The sequence below is a fragment of the Microchirus variegatus genome, assembly GCF_963457635.1.
Source record: "Microchirus variegatus genome assembly, chromosome: 15".
Classification (NCBI taxonomy): domain Eukaryota; kingdom Metazoa; phylum Chordata; class Actinopteri; order Pleuronectiformes; family Soleidae; genus Microchirus; species Microchirus variegatus.
Genome location: NC_139816.1, coordinates 20015377 through 20031026, shown reverse-complemented (window position 1 = coordinate 20031026; position 15650 = coordinate 20015377). Strand labels below are relative to the sequence as shown.

Genomic DNA, 15650 nt, shown 5'->3' with positions numbered 1-15650 from the left:
TTGAGATAATGCATGCAGTGTTACAAAATAAGTGTTACAGTTAATATATCATTTTTTTGTTGTAATATAACGTGTAAAAATTTGCCCCGAAACTTTTGAATTCCATAGTGCCCCATGTTATTGGCAATTACAATGTAATAACTCTTTAAAATGGACAACAGGTTGTCAGGAAACAGGGAGGTTGGGAAGCAGGTGCGGACCCAGGGGTGTCTCAAAGTTCTCCCAGGTGGGTAACCACAAAATCTCAAATGCGATAGATTGGAAAGGGGGGGGGGGGGGATATGAAAATATACAGAGCCACTACAGACTTCCTTAATGAAATAAAGCACTAAAATGATTAACTAAACCACCATTGCCAAGGAGCTGACTCAAAATTGCTGACTCCAGAAATGTCCAGGAGACCCAGAAAACAACAAAAACAAAAGCCAAAGGCTGCCCGGGAGACCTTTGATAACCCAAAAGGCTGAAGTCACAACAAACTCTCCAGCTCCACAAGTGATACACTGGGAAACAATTGACATCAAACACACAAAGTTCATAGTTGGTGTTTATAGAGACACCGAGAACTTAAGAAGCCACAGGGAGAACCTCTCACTACCTCTGAAGGTGAGACAATGAGAGCAGAGCACTGCAGACTCAGAGTATATGAACACTCTCCAAACCTGGGCTTAATCAACGTCAATCAGAGCCACACACACCTGATTGTAGTGAGTTGATTCTCCCACCACTCTCACAGAGCCAGAGGACTGAGTGTCCTCACACAGGTTACTTTGCAAGGAAAGCGATATTAACATTAAACTTATGATTATTGTAAACACAAGAATCAAGCAATTGTGATATATTACACCTTTAAAGCAATTTACCCAACACTGTAATGTATGTTGTGATTTGGTGCTATACAAAGAACTGAAAATAACTGATTTAGATCTTCTGTTCTTTCTACAATTTACTTGCACATATATATAAATATGAATTAAAGATAACATATACATATATTATACATATGCATAATATAACACAATGGCCTACATATTGATTCCCGCCCTTAGGGTCCCATCCCCATAACAACTATAACAGAGTTCACTATGAGGCCCTGGCACAGGTCGAGTCACGCAATGAGAGGCTTCAAATCACTACGGTCAATCTGGCCTTTTGTTTACCGTCCCAGTGAGACAACTGAACATGTTAAGAGAAGCATCAGTGGATCAGCTCTGTGCTGCTGTGTGTGAGAGTGCGTGTGTGAGAGAGTGTGTGTGTGTGTGCATTCAAAACTGAGGTCCAATGATCATTGTCAATTTAACGACTCGTCATTAAGGATATTGAGTGTTTGACAATGACCTCATGCTTGAGCGAGTCCCACGTATCACGATGACCACAACGTGTCTGTTCTGACGCCTTCAGCAGAAACACTGGCCTCTCAAGGATTCTAACATCTTTATAACACAAACACACACACACACACACACACATACATATATATATACATATATATATATATACATATATATATATATATATACATATATATATATATATATATATATATATATATATATATATACATATTCGTATTTGTTTGTACAATATACTCGCACGCACATGTGATAATGTCCTGAGATCATGTTGTCAAAGCAAAGAATCTACTCGCGCCTCAAAGTGCGGGCAAATATATGCACTTCTAATTAATCTGTTGTTAAAAATTTAATTACAGGTCTTAGGTCAACTGACAACACACCAACTGCTGATGATTGCTGACAGGCTCGGTGTGTTCTTCTCACTCTCCTCTGCTCACTTTCACACACGACCGCATGCATTCAGACAGAGCTGCAGACACACACACGCACGCACACACACACTTGACTGGGCGCGAGTCCCCACCTCCCTCATCAGCTCTGACACTACTGACTCCCTCATATGTCACGCAACACCGGGGCTCCACAAAGGGGGTCAGGTCAGAGGGCACAGGACAGACACACACACACACACACACACACACACACACCTCCAGATGAGCGTTTCATTGTTACATTGACAATGACTTTAGAGAAATAGGTAAACCGTGCACATACCTGCACACACAGAAAACAAAAAAATCCACAACACACACACACAAACAACAGCCGTTTGGTTCCTTACTTCCAGGAGGAGGCCGCTCTCGTTGACGGCGGTGGCCATTGGAAGACTCTCTTTCCTGGGTTCAGGGTTGGAGGATGCTGAGTTGGTGATGTGCTTCCTGGGGGGCTTCTCATGGTTTACTATTTCAGAAAAAGATGAAGAAGAATAAAAAAAAATAAGTAAATAGGCTTGTACAATGGACTACAAAGGAAACCCCATCACAAGAGCAGGTGCATAACTGAAGAGCACACGCAAACAATCACTCCTGTGCTGATAAAAGCAGTGATCTATTCTATACATATGCATCTCACATGTCACACTCTTTAGTTTATTGCACTGCTTCACAGAGAATTCAGAGAAGACACAAGAGCAACTTAAACATGATAAGAAAATGCTTCTGTTTTCCAAAGTGTGTTTTGCCAGTTCTCCCACAGCCTCAGCGATTCAGCATAGAGCAAGAGCGAGTGAGAGAGAGAGAGCTGGACCTGCGCTCAGACATGTGGTGGACACATTAACTGTATCAGTCTCCTTTAGCGCCGCACTAATTCCAGGTTTTAGTCTGAGAGGTGGGCCTGTCTAACAAGACCAAACAGAGGATTTCACGACTTTACAGGATCGCTCTCACACGATACGGCCACATGGACAGATCGCAAGTTCACAGTGAGGTAGAGGGAAGCATCCTGAGCAGTGAAAAGTGCTTCAAAGGTGCAGATACTCACAGAGCACAGATTTGTGCGTACTGCAAATAATAATCAGTTTATGCTTTTTCTGTTCATGAATCAATTGCCATCTGTTGTATGAGTAGCTGACGTTTGGTAAATCACATTTTTCAGTTCACTTTTTAAATTTTTTTTTTGTCTAATTGTAATGTTTCAACCTTGTAAAGCACTTTGTGAACTTGTTTTGAAATAAAAAATATGAAATGCATGGTAGCAATGACCATGAATGGCAGCCCTATTATGTGGAGGATAAAGCGGCAGACAATGGGTGGATAGATGGATGGATGGAATGACTGAATGAGGTGTTACACAAGAAAATCTTTGTCTTCCAACATGTTGTAAATAAAACATTTTTAAATTGGTCTCAAAGGTGAAGAGATTGCTCGTTGGAAACGCAAAGCAAACAACTGCACCAGATGTGTGCAGTAAGTAAAGAGTCACTGTTAAATGATATTGTATTCTTTTACACTGCATCAGACAACTAGTAGGTTAAGTTGTAATTGATATAATTGATTGTTTTGCTCTTATCTTTAATTCTAAATCATTTATTTTGTTATTCATTTGTACTGAGTAATTTTAAGAGTGTCACAGGTTTGAAATTCTAGCATAGTGACAATTCTCCTGTGTCACATATAATCACGAGGATACATTTTCACCCTCAGCGATGTGATATTTTTCAAACGCTGAACTGTCGCGGTATATATTTATTTTAACTAATTATAACTAATAACTAAGTCCCTTCGATCAAAATATTGCGTTTTTTGCGAGGGCCGTGCACCTACTATCATGCCGGGATGTACGCACATGCAATTAGCCTGTGCGAGTGTGGCGTGCAGAACTGTCACATGTGCAATGGTGATGTGTGCGTTGCGTGTTGGAGGAGGCATGTTTGCGTGTTTCTCTTGTGGGCGTGCTGTCAGGGGGCATGTGGCTCACTCCAAGAGATCAGCCCCTTCACTCCGTCACTCATTGTAGCAGGCACAGATTAGTCATGCAACACACACACACACACACACACACAGACACACACATACACACAACCTCATTATGAAAAACTATCTAAGTATATATATGTACGAATCTTCGCATTGACCCCCACCCCCACCAAATAACCCCATTACGCCCTTTGATTCCTCCCCCTTTAACCTTCTACCGTCTCCCATCCTCTGTCCCTCCCTCCCCCTATCTGCTCTTCCTCTACCCTCCTCCTCCTCCTCATCCCTCCCTCCACCCTTTCTTTGTTCAAGTCGGCATCGCAGGCGATCGCGACAACCGATTTCGTGATGTCGGAAGAGTTCGCCCTCCTCTTAACTCCGCTCTGAAGCACGCAAAGCTAATGCGTCTGTTTTTGTTTTCATCCATACATTTTATCTGCGGACATATGGACTGAAATAATAAATCTGTTCACGAGCTGATGAAAAACGCTGACGCCAGTAATAATGTTAAGTATTTTGTCATCACCTCCGCTAGGTGCAAACACACAAACAAACAGACTCAGACAGCCGTGCGTACACACAAAACTGTTCTCTTCAATCACCGCAATATCATCCGACCAGTGGAAACCATTGCAGGGGGAAATGAAGCTAATAAGCCTCTTCATTTTCCTCTTTCAACGCCTCATGTATTTTTGTTTTCTCTCTTACGGCAGATTTTGGAGAGGATACAGCGTCAGGAAAGACAAACACACGGGATGATTAATTATCGGCAGCAGCACTTCCTCAGCCAACAATACAGGCTTTATTCATCACCACTCGTGTCTCGGGGTTTGCTTTTCTTCACCTCTATTTTCTCCTTCTCTGGTCGAAAAAGGAAAACAGAGTAGGTAATGGTGAGGCGTTTATGTGCTCTGTGTGAGGACAGGAGTTTAAGTGAAAAGTGAAAAGTGGAGGGTAACAGATGCTGCCAAAGGGTGAGGCTCAAAGAGTCTACGCTCCTTCAGTTGGCCACGTCTGTATTTCCACTTCCACTGAGTACACTAATTATTAGCGACCACCCAGCAAATATCAAGCAACAGTACGCCTCAATTACAGTTTGAGTCACAAGTGCCTCGCCTGGTTCAGTGAACACCTTCGACGAGTGACGACATCAGATGAGTGATTATGTTTGTGTGGTAAAAATAGATGAGAATAAGTCAAGGCTGGGGCCTGTACTACAAAGCAAGTGCATCATATCCAGGATATATTTTGTTTTCTGGCTCTCAGAACCCAAATTAACCACCGTACTGGAGCGATATAACACAAACATGGATAGAGATAAGGGACGAAGTGTAGGTAGTAACAGCAAAAGTCACATTTGACAATGTGAAATGGATCAACATGCTTTTAATCTGCAGGTTCAACATAAGTAACCATGGTGATTCACTCTGGTATAAAGTGAACCGGCCTCATGGGATTAAAAACCCCGAGTTAAACCTGATGTTCGCTCGATAAATACAGGCCTCTGTTCAGTAATGACTGGCTATACAATTTGATGAGACATGAGGATGATTCCTTTAGACTGCTGCATGCCATACCAATGATCTCCACTGCTTCTGTTGAGGTGAAAAAGCAGATCAAGGTGTTTCTGTTCGATATGTGTGTGTAAGTTCAGGAAGGAGCGCTTCATATCTGCAGCCTCGACCGGGTGCGGTGAGTCTGGCTTTGAAGCGACGCATGTTTGTCTGACTTCAGCACGTCCATTTGAAGCCACTTCCCTCCACAATATCAATAACAGCACAAAAAGAGACATCATATGAAGAGAAAAAAGAACATAAAAGGGGATAGCGTGGCGGAGGATGGGTCTCTCTGTGGACTCATAGTGTCACTGACATCCTTTTATTCTGGGGATAATGGGCATAAAACAGACAGAGATGTCTCACAAAATGATGGAAGACGCAGAGATGAATATTTCAATGCAGACCTGTACTTTAGAGCATTAGACTGCATGATGCCGTGGCATGACATTATGTTGAAGAGTGCCCCAGAGGAGTCTCACATCACTCCAAACATTTTATTGACTACAAGAGTACAAGAGTGCAAAGCATGCGTCCCCGAAACGAACGGGCAGGAAATACACCGAGACCGTTCTCCTGTGCTCACGCTCCCTTTCAATGCGTGTGCAGCGAAAGAGCAGATGAGTGTTCGTACATGGCTGCAGCTCACACACACATGTAGACAGTGGAAGCTGCTGCTGGGTTCTGCACGCACACAGGTGGTCACTGCGAAAATCCTGCCGCCTTATTATTGAATTATTCCAAACTCTTAACGTACAAAACAGTTAATACTGTTGTAATTTAAACTACAGCAGCTTTTCCCCAAACTTTTTATGGTCACCCCCTTTTCAAAGAAGATCTAATTCATGTGCTGAATCAGCAACTGCAACTATCTTGAATGAGTAAACCAACCATTTACAAGAGCTATATGTTTGATACATACCTCTTTTGTGCATGTTTTTGAATAAATATTGAAAAAAACAGGAAAATCTGCCAATGTATTTGGTGACCCAAACAAATCTTCCATGACCCATTTCTGGAACTGAAACTACAGAATCGCATATACAATGATCAACTACATGCTATGTACAATCTGTAATGATGATAATCCTAATATGTCATTGTTGTTTAAATAAGACTTCCAGGGTTCATTGGTCTTGCATGTATACTTTTACTTCAAAAACTTGTTTTCCTTCAAAGTTTTACTACCCTGACGTTTTTTAATGCAGGACAAGAGTTGCAACCAATGATTGTGTACATAATGTCAGAAAATGTTGAAAAATGACTGGTATTTTTAAAAAAAACTTGGAAATAAATATGCTCTCTTGTTTTAATGCAGTATTTCTACTTATACGTACTGAATATTTCCTCAACATATCATTAAAACAGCCGCAAGAAAAAACTTGCCCTGCACTTCAGACTTATGGAAATTCACGTCCATATTTTCTGACTTCACCTGACTGACTCCAGCAGCACGGGTGCCATCTTTTGGCAGCTGATCCACTGCTGTGTGTGTCTGCTTTTTCAAGAGAGGAGCTGCAGACCTGTATGCAAGGGCTGCGCTGCACAGCACAGCACAGCAGTCCGCAGCTCCCCCTCCTCCCCTCCCCGCCTCTCCCACAAGGCTTGCGTGAGTAGAGAGAGCTGTGTGTGTGTGTGCATGTGTGTGTGTTTGAGGTTGGGTTGGCTTACAGCCACCTCCTTTGCCTATTCCCGCCTCCTTCCCTTAGCGCTCTTCTTCTCTCTCTCTCTCTCTCTCTCTCTCTGCAAGCACAGGAAATCCACAGTGGAGAGAGCAACACCAACACACACACACACACAGAGCGAGAGAGAGAGAGAGAGAGAGAGAGAGAGAGAGAGAGAGAGAGAGAGAGAGAGAGAGAGAGAGAGAAGCTGGCTGATCAAGGGCTGGTTGTCACGCGAGCGAGCCGTCTGTCAATCCTCCCCCCTTCCTCCTGACAAGCTGCTGGCGGACAGCCAAGGCCTTGCGTGCAAGCCGGCGAGCCACATTAGCCCATAAAGAATTTCATAATAGCAACAGCTGTTAAATATTGATGACTGCTGGCAAGAGCTCAATGGTGCTCCGCAAAAAGGTTAAGCCTGCACTGTAATGGAAGCTAATACTTCATTATGCCACAGATCAAAAATGTCCGGCTCTCGCCCTGTCCAAATCCAAGACTATTTCAACGTTTTTTTTTCCTCTTTTTTTGAAATGTGGCAAAGAGAATGTGAAAGTCACTGAAAGAAACTTTTAAGAAGAGTGTTTTTTTTTGTTTTTTTCCCCCCACTGCAATGATTCGCCCTTCCATTATCCTTGATTACAATATAAATGTAGGATTGAGGGTCATAATCTTCCTGATGTTGGAGAATGTTTTGTTTCCACTGTGACATATGAGATTACATTTCATGGGGCAGATTACCAGGATTTAGAGCAATTCCCTTTGTTGACAAAACAACATCGACAAAAAGTACTTTTTGCTGGAATCACAAATATTGGTCTTTGAAAGGAGATTAGAACGTGAGTGAGTGAGTGAGTTTTGTGCATGTGGAGGAGCAAGGAGGAGGAGGCAGGAAAATAACACTGATGCCTGAACAGAACATCAACAAAGGCATCGCTTGTACACCTCGATACTGAAGAGAAAGGGAAGTGATATTCTGACAAAACAAGTGGGATCACACAGAATGGAGGTCGGGATGTAAACCGAATTGTTTCCACTTCTCTATTTTAGTTGGCAAGCAGACACGCTCATCACCGTGTTCTACAGGAGTAATGTGTCTCCACACATGAGCCTTTGGGCAAAACAGACTGGTATGGCAACTTCTCTACAGCATGTACACTGCTACTGTATGTGGCTTAACTACACATAAACGTGGCGCCATGCACTCTCTGCATACTCAGCGGAGGAGTATTCCAGCAATCACAATATGAATGTCATTTAATTGCGTCTATAAATAAGCAACGTGACTGATTGCGTGGAGCACATGTTTTATGCTAGAATGATGTTTGTCCTCTGGGGGGAAATTGCTTTTCTCTGATGAACCCAGTGAAAGAGCAAGCAGAACGAGCTAAATAGCTGTCTAAACACTCCTAAATTCAGCTTGTCAAGCCTTGGAAAAATTAACCACAACATAAGGCCGACATGGTGCAATATTTACACACACAATTACAAAAACTAACAGGATGCAAATGGATGGAGGCTCACGGAGAATGTGATCTCAACCTGCAGTCTCTTTCTTTCTCTCTCTCTCTATTACACACACACACAGGCTGCATTCAGGCATGTGTTGCGTGACATGAGCCAGTTATGCAGGAACGTGTTTTTTTTATTTTATTTTCACTGTACGCAAATGAATGCAATAGTGTATTTTCCTAATTGAATACAAGAAGACGCTTCAGATTTTCTGATTTCAGAGACAAAAACATATAAAGAACTTGTTGTTTGTGAGCGTTCAGATGCTATGAAAATAAAAACAAATAAAACATCTCTGTACATTGTAGGTGAGATCAGATCTGATTCATTTCTACTCCAAGAAGTCTGTGGACTGTATGAAGTGGAGGCTGTTTATTTTTCACATCTGAGATCCACTGTCCTGTTCTGTCAGAAACATTAGCTCTTGCGTGTGAGTGTGCATGTGTTTTCATAGCAACTCCATAAATAACTTTTCCTTGAATTCTTGTTTTGATGAGGATGGCTGTGGCTTGTTGCTCTCTCAAGGAGCTGGCGGTTAATAAAAGTTGCATTCAGGAACCCCACCTGGCCACAATAAAGCACATGCTGTCTATTTCTGTACTCACACAATCTCTTTTTTCACGAGCAGCAGTCTGAGATTCAAAAGCTTGGACGTTAATAGCCAACTTTACGTGTACGGATGTACGGTTTAATTGGAGATAATTTTGAAATGAAAACCTCTGGTGCTTTATTAACATGAGGGGATTGTAATGGTTTGGATTATTTAATTAGTGGTCCTCAAACTTGTTATGCCAAGTACCACATGAGAACATACACTCTTAGAAATAAGGGTTCCAAAAGGGTTCTTCTACAAGGGCTGAGGTTCTACCTAGAACCATTTGCTTCTGAAAAACCCTTTCCCAGAAGAAAGGGGAAAGGGGAAACATGTACCACTGGTGGTATACATACCCCAGTTTGAGAACCATGGATTATTATTATTATTATAAATTATTATATAAGAAGGATAACAACTCAGGGAGTAATTATTACCTCTTCTCCTCCTAAGTCAAGTGCCACTGCTTCTCAGTCTACAGTTGTACATGTTGCGTGCCAATGTGTGTCGCTCATATTATTCTAAATAACAGGGAGAGAGAAGTACAACAAGCCCAGATTAACCCTCTCACATACTCTTCCCTGTTGCCTGTCGCAAAGCAACCGCCACTTGTTTTGTGGTCACTATAAACAGAACACTGGATACATATTGTGGAAAAACACCACAAAAAGCGATTTTTACCTTTTGTTTGTGCATACAGCATCTCCAGAACAAGAAGGTAATCTGTTAAAAAGATTATGGTGCCGTTTCGGCCCATTGAGGCAAATAATAATGGGCAGATGGTCCCTGCAGCTGAATCCATATGGGAGGAAAACTGCACTAATGCGGCCGTAGCACGCACTGCTAAACAAATGCTGACCACTACGACGGAAAAAGAACACTTCACGAGTCCAACAAGTTGTGTTGATCTGCTGAACTTCGATTCATGTCAGCGGAGGAAGGTGACTTAATGCTCCAAGTTATGCTGGGAGAAATGAAGCCACAGCACGCGAAGCTGAGCATGAAACGAGGGTGGGGAGAGCACAGAAGTATTTTTACAACTGTTGGGGCATTAAACTGGGAAAAGGATGTATCCTAAAAATGTGCCAATACATTGAGTAAAATGGAGATTTAAAGGCTTTATTTAGCCTAAAATGTAGCCTAGAATTTTATCAACTGATGAAATTAAACTAAATGTGTACACACATGCGGGTTTGCTGTTCTTCTTAGGACACTACATTCGGACAGCCGAAACAAAGCCTAAACTTTAACCTAACCACAATTTGTCAATTAGTCCTCAACTTAAGCAGTTCCTCAGAAATGAGATTCTGCCTCAAAAGGACCCGGTTTTTGAGTTCTGGTCCTGGCAACGTTAGTGTTTATGCCAGAAAAGAGGTCACAAATACAAGTACACGCACACACACACACATAGACAAGACCCCCAATGTGTAATTAAATGGGTGTGAGGTGGTTAATGTGTCCAGGGTTGTGCAGGATCAAGTGATATTCCCGATACAGCTCATGCTTTATGCAAGACAGCGATTAACTTGTCAGTCAGTGTGCATCGACAGTGGTGTTCTGTGTCTATTGTGCTCACCTTGTGTATGTGTGTGTGTGTGCATGTTTGTGTGTCCATAACCAATCAGAGAAGCAGGTAATCTAGAACAACAGCACAACGCAGGGTAAACAAAAAAAACATGTTTTTGTTGTCATTTCCATGATCAAAATCACATTTTAAAACAATCATGGAAAGAACAATGACATGTCTTTATATTCTTTCCAGATCAGCCTCTAGGATTCCTTTAACTCCTCTCCCACGTTTCTCACCAATAATATGACACAACAATTTAGACCCTGACAGGGCTAATTCATTAAGTGACATGCTAACCCCAACAGTAATCTGATTATCTTTATCCTAACACCTCCTGCCCGGTGCTGCAGGGTATTAAGGCCGTGGGGTGGCACGGCAAAGAGTGGACGCTCACAGAAACATCCAAAGAACAATCACATTAAAAGCAAAGATTCACAGTTATTCAAATCAAAACTGTCACCCCCAACGCACCCAGGCTGAACCCTTCAACGTTATTGCAATGATTATAATGTCAGATTTCATTATTAATCAGATTTACTCTGTTTTTCTTTTTTTTGTATCTATTAGACGTGGTGCCTCAAGCTTAATATTGTCCACAGTGTCCTCATTTGAATACCATTCAACCTCATTAAAATCAATCTCATCAAAAAAGTTATTGCACAATGTTCTTCCACGTAATATGTCAGCGGAGATGATCCCATCATGATCAAATCTGTGTGCTTGCAGCTTTTCCACTGGGACAACACCAAAGAACACCAGAACTATACAATATTTAAAAAGAAACGGTCAACAACTGCTGTTAATCCAGCTGCAAGAGCATCAACTCTTTGAAATACTATGAATGTAAGCTCTGGGAGGACAGGTGAAATGAAGTAACTCCAGGCACATGCATCCTTTGCGAGATCTGGACGTATATATCGTGACTGTCCACTTCACATTTGACCATCTGCGACCATCGCATGTCATCACGACGCTCTAATCCAAGCCTGTTTCTACTAACAGTATTTGCTCCAATCACTTCTTTTGGCACAGGGAGGGAGGACATGTACCCCTGTGTGATCGCCCCAGCAGACAATATGTGTGTTTGTGTATATGCGTGTGCGAGTGACTAAAGGATATAGGCAGACAGACGGCTCGATGGGAAGCGATCACGCAAGCTTGCTAAAACGGGCAAAGTCAGGAGAGAGTCACGCATGGCGGGACTTTGCTGTAGATGCCGTCGCCACTTCATTTCCTGGCATATGGTGTTAGCGTGATACGACGACTGTATATGTATGTAACATAAGTGATTTCCAGAGTGTAAACAATCACCGGCCTGTCTTTCCTCTCCAAACAGGAAGACAGGTTCTCTCACTGAACATGCAGCGCTGCCAAGTGTGGCACACTCTCCCACGATCCCTCTCGAGCAAAATATTAAAAAGGGCCTCGTGGAAGGAAATTAGACTGGCGTTGAGCTGGATGTGTGCAAGGAAAATTAAGAAATACTCTCCATTAAGAGTATTTTGAAAAATAAAGATGTCATAGACAGGTTCAATGTTAATTTGTATATTCATGTATATAGTAGCCACTGTTTTTAAGCTTAACTCATGTTGGGGGTAACGGTCAGGCTATTGCAGCTCCTGCTTCACCACTTTTACATGTTACTTGTGGGTGTCACATTTGAGAAATTTTCAACTAAAAAATCAACAGCAAAATGGGCCACTTTTAAGCAAAGCACGGCAGTCTTAAAGATGTCATGTGGTCATGATAGCTAATGGCTTTCCCTGCCTTTAAAGTATAGTAGGTCTGCTTTAGGTCCTACAGCATTTGGTGCGCACCAACCGTGTTTGGTCCCTTGGTTTGCTAGTTTTGCTTTATACCGCTTTATCCACTCTACTTTGGTACGGTTCCTCTGGTGTGAATGCAACCAAACTAAATTGGACGAAACTGTCCAGTTTAATGTATTATGGATATGAGATGAGATACGGGATTCAAAGTGTCTTTATTTGTCCCAACAGGGAAAATTGATTTGCAGCCGGGAAGATCCACACATTCAAACACATACACAAATAGACAACACCAAATAACATGTAACATATAACGTATCATCATGGGCAGATTAAAGGGACCTACTGCAAGATAAGATATGATTCAAAATGCCAATAATGTACACTGTACAAACAAATAAATAATAAATAAACAGCAGGGGCCTAAAGTGCAAATACAACAGGTTACAACAGCCATAAACAGTCTGTATATACATACAATTAATTATCTACTGTTTAGCAACTGAATGGCCGTGGGGACAAAGGAAACCTTTGGAAACCTTAAATCCCGTATCTCTTTGAGATACGGGATTACCCCGGAATTTCCACGTTACCGCCGTGGTCACCTGAGCTGATCGATGCCACTCTAATCAATGTGAGCATATATATTTTGGTTCGTTTAGAGCTCCTGGTGCGGACCAAAGCAATCGAATTGTAGGTGTGAAAGCACCCTTAAACTATATCAGTTAATCAAGACAGGAAAATAAAGAAGGGTTTTAGTAAAATAAATGGAGAGAAAACAAGATTTGTATCTGTGTGTGTGGATGTGTTTATGGTTGAATCAGAGGAAAAAGAGAAGTCATTTCAGGTTAAGGCAGCAAGGCCAAAGGTGGTGGGGTCACCAGACTAAACTGAGTTTCTCCCTTCACTGGCCTAAAAGCCTTTGAGCCCCTAAATTGCACACAGAGTTGAGTGTTTCACTGCCTTGAGCATTTATACAGCCCCCCAGTCTAAAACACATTCTTTGTGGTATGAAAGCAGATGAAGAAAACTATTTACAAAACAGAAACACTGAAATGGATGCAATTACATCCACTGTCATATTTCCTCTAAGGTTGATTACTGAAGGATGATAGCAGATGACAAGAATATCCATTACCAGACATAATAACCCTTAACCACAAAGGACAAAATGCATTTTTAACTGTCTAAAGAGAAACATGATGTAAGGCCGGCCCAGTCACTAATCATTAATTTGATATTATTAATACATCATTCAACAAAAGAGCTGTAGTCAATTTTTCCTCTTCAGTTAAGATTTATTCATCGTCTATCAAAAGATAAATAAATAAATAAATAATATTCAGCTACATTTTGTGGTCGACTCTGTAGAAATCTGCAGATGATAAACAGAAGTGCTGTAATGCTGAGGCGGAGGACAAATGTGGAAAAAGTTTCAGAGAACATTTTGCTGGGTAAGTTGATTTATGTAAATAGAAGGTAACATCCAGTCATTGCATAATTAGATTTGTGGAGATTTATGTTCGTTTATAGAGGCAGCGGCTGGATGAAACGCAAGACGAGATGATGTGCATCTGATATTTGTTTTCAAGACGGAGATAGAAATGTAATCAAGCAGACGTGGACGCACATATCTGACGGTCTTCAAAACCACCGACGGTTGAAGCGCTGAGCCCTGACGTGACTTCAGGGAGATATGTATTTTGGAAATATTTGGTCCAAAAAAAAAGTGAGACGGATCCAAAGGATCTGATTCTCAGAAGTCTGAAAACTGCAGTGCAGAAATTCTCACGTGCACTAAATGTGGAACATAATGCGCAACACGCTTCTGGAACAAGCCTTTGCAATTATCACCACCACACTAATGAACCTCACATCCCTCTCTGTGTCAGTAAACCAGCATTTGGCCTCAGCAGCTTGTAAAGCCCCACTCTGGCTCTTTGGTGTTGCCCCACAGCTGAGACCTGTGGGCAACACCGCTGGACCAGCGCCCATATCCACTTATCTGTAACTCCTCTTTGGTTGTTTTTTTGCATGCTCTTTATTGTACATGCTTCTCTGTGGTTCTGTGGTTTTAAGGAATTCTCTTTAACCTCCTGGGCTGTTAATCTCTTCAGTGCCTTGAATGTAACAAATCAATCTGAACGTCTGCTCCTGATAAAGTTAAAGTACATATTTTTCTTATTTTTTGCAAATCTACCTATAAGACTGTGATCTGTGGACGGCAGCATTAATTAGAGGGAAAAACTGAATCATAAGACTCAATCAACAAATCATAACGCCTCATATTTGATGAGAGAAAACAACAATGCTGAATGAATCATATCTGAGGTAGACGTGAAGAGCGACTGCTCGTCACTGTACCGTATGTTACACTGTAGGCAAGTTCTCCAGTGTTTTTTTTTTTTTTTTCCTCCAGCTGAAGTCTGATTTATGAGCGGGACCACAGAAATTCCTCTGCAATAGCTTCAGGATGTCTCCGGAGTAAGAGTGATATCTCTGATTTGGGAAAGTATTAGCAGCTCAAAACACTGCGGTGTCACTGCGAGCGGCTCACGCGAAGCAGAGCCATGCCTCTTTTCCTCTCTCCTGCATCACGACTTAATGAAACGTGGCTTGTTTTCCTCCTTTTTTTAAAAAAGTTTTAATCGTTTGTCTCATTGCAACACCTTCCCACAAGTGTCAGACTTAGACAGATTTACCGACTCTGACATACTGACCTGATTATAATGTGTAATAAAGACATTATTTTTAAGTTTTAAGTCACTATTTTTATGACATTCAGTTTCACTGTAATATGATTTCACTGTAAAATTCTGCCTCCCATCACCTCATCTGTCACTGAGGAGAAAGGTGAAGATGGTGGAATAGCTGATGACAAATAATAAGAAATGTGGTGTAACTCCAAAACTATTTAAGATTCGGTGTTTTGCCCAAGGACACGTCAACATGCTGAGAATGATCGATACCTAATGTAATACTGCTCAGAGTCATGATTTCAGTCGTTTCTTACAATAACAAGACATGTTAGGCACACACACAGCTGCTGCTGAATATGGGGCCTAGTCTACCATAACACAAACTCAATACACCAAATAGCCACATCCTCCTCACCCAGTAACAGTACAGTTCCTCGTGTGACAGAAGAAGGGTGAGCGAGTGAGGGGGGGAGGGGGGAGGGATCGCGTGCGAAGACCTAATGCAATGTTTCGGCCCCAGATGGGTCA

At 41.8% G+C, this 15650-nt stretch overlaps 1 protein-coding gene across 1 annotated transcript in view; it reads right to left on the bottom strand.

The window, feature by feature from the left end:
• The window catches only part of ahrra (aryl-hydrocarbon receptor repressor a), a gene marked incomplete at both ends in the record, with an annotated part of 59008 nt that overhangs the window by 13285 nt on the left and 30073 nt on the right, over positions 1-15650 (bottom strand). Inside the window, one exon of the mRNA XM_083901744.1 lies at positions 2137-2255. Within this exon, the coding sequence (XP_083757870.1) occupies positions 2137-2255 (119 nt within the window). The remainder of the gene's footprint in view (positions 1-2136; positions 2256-15650) is intronic.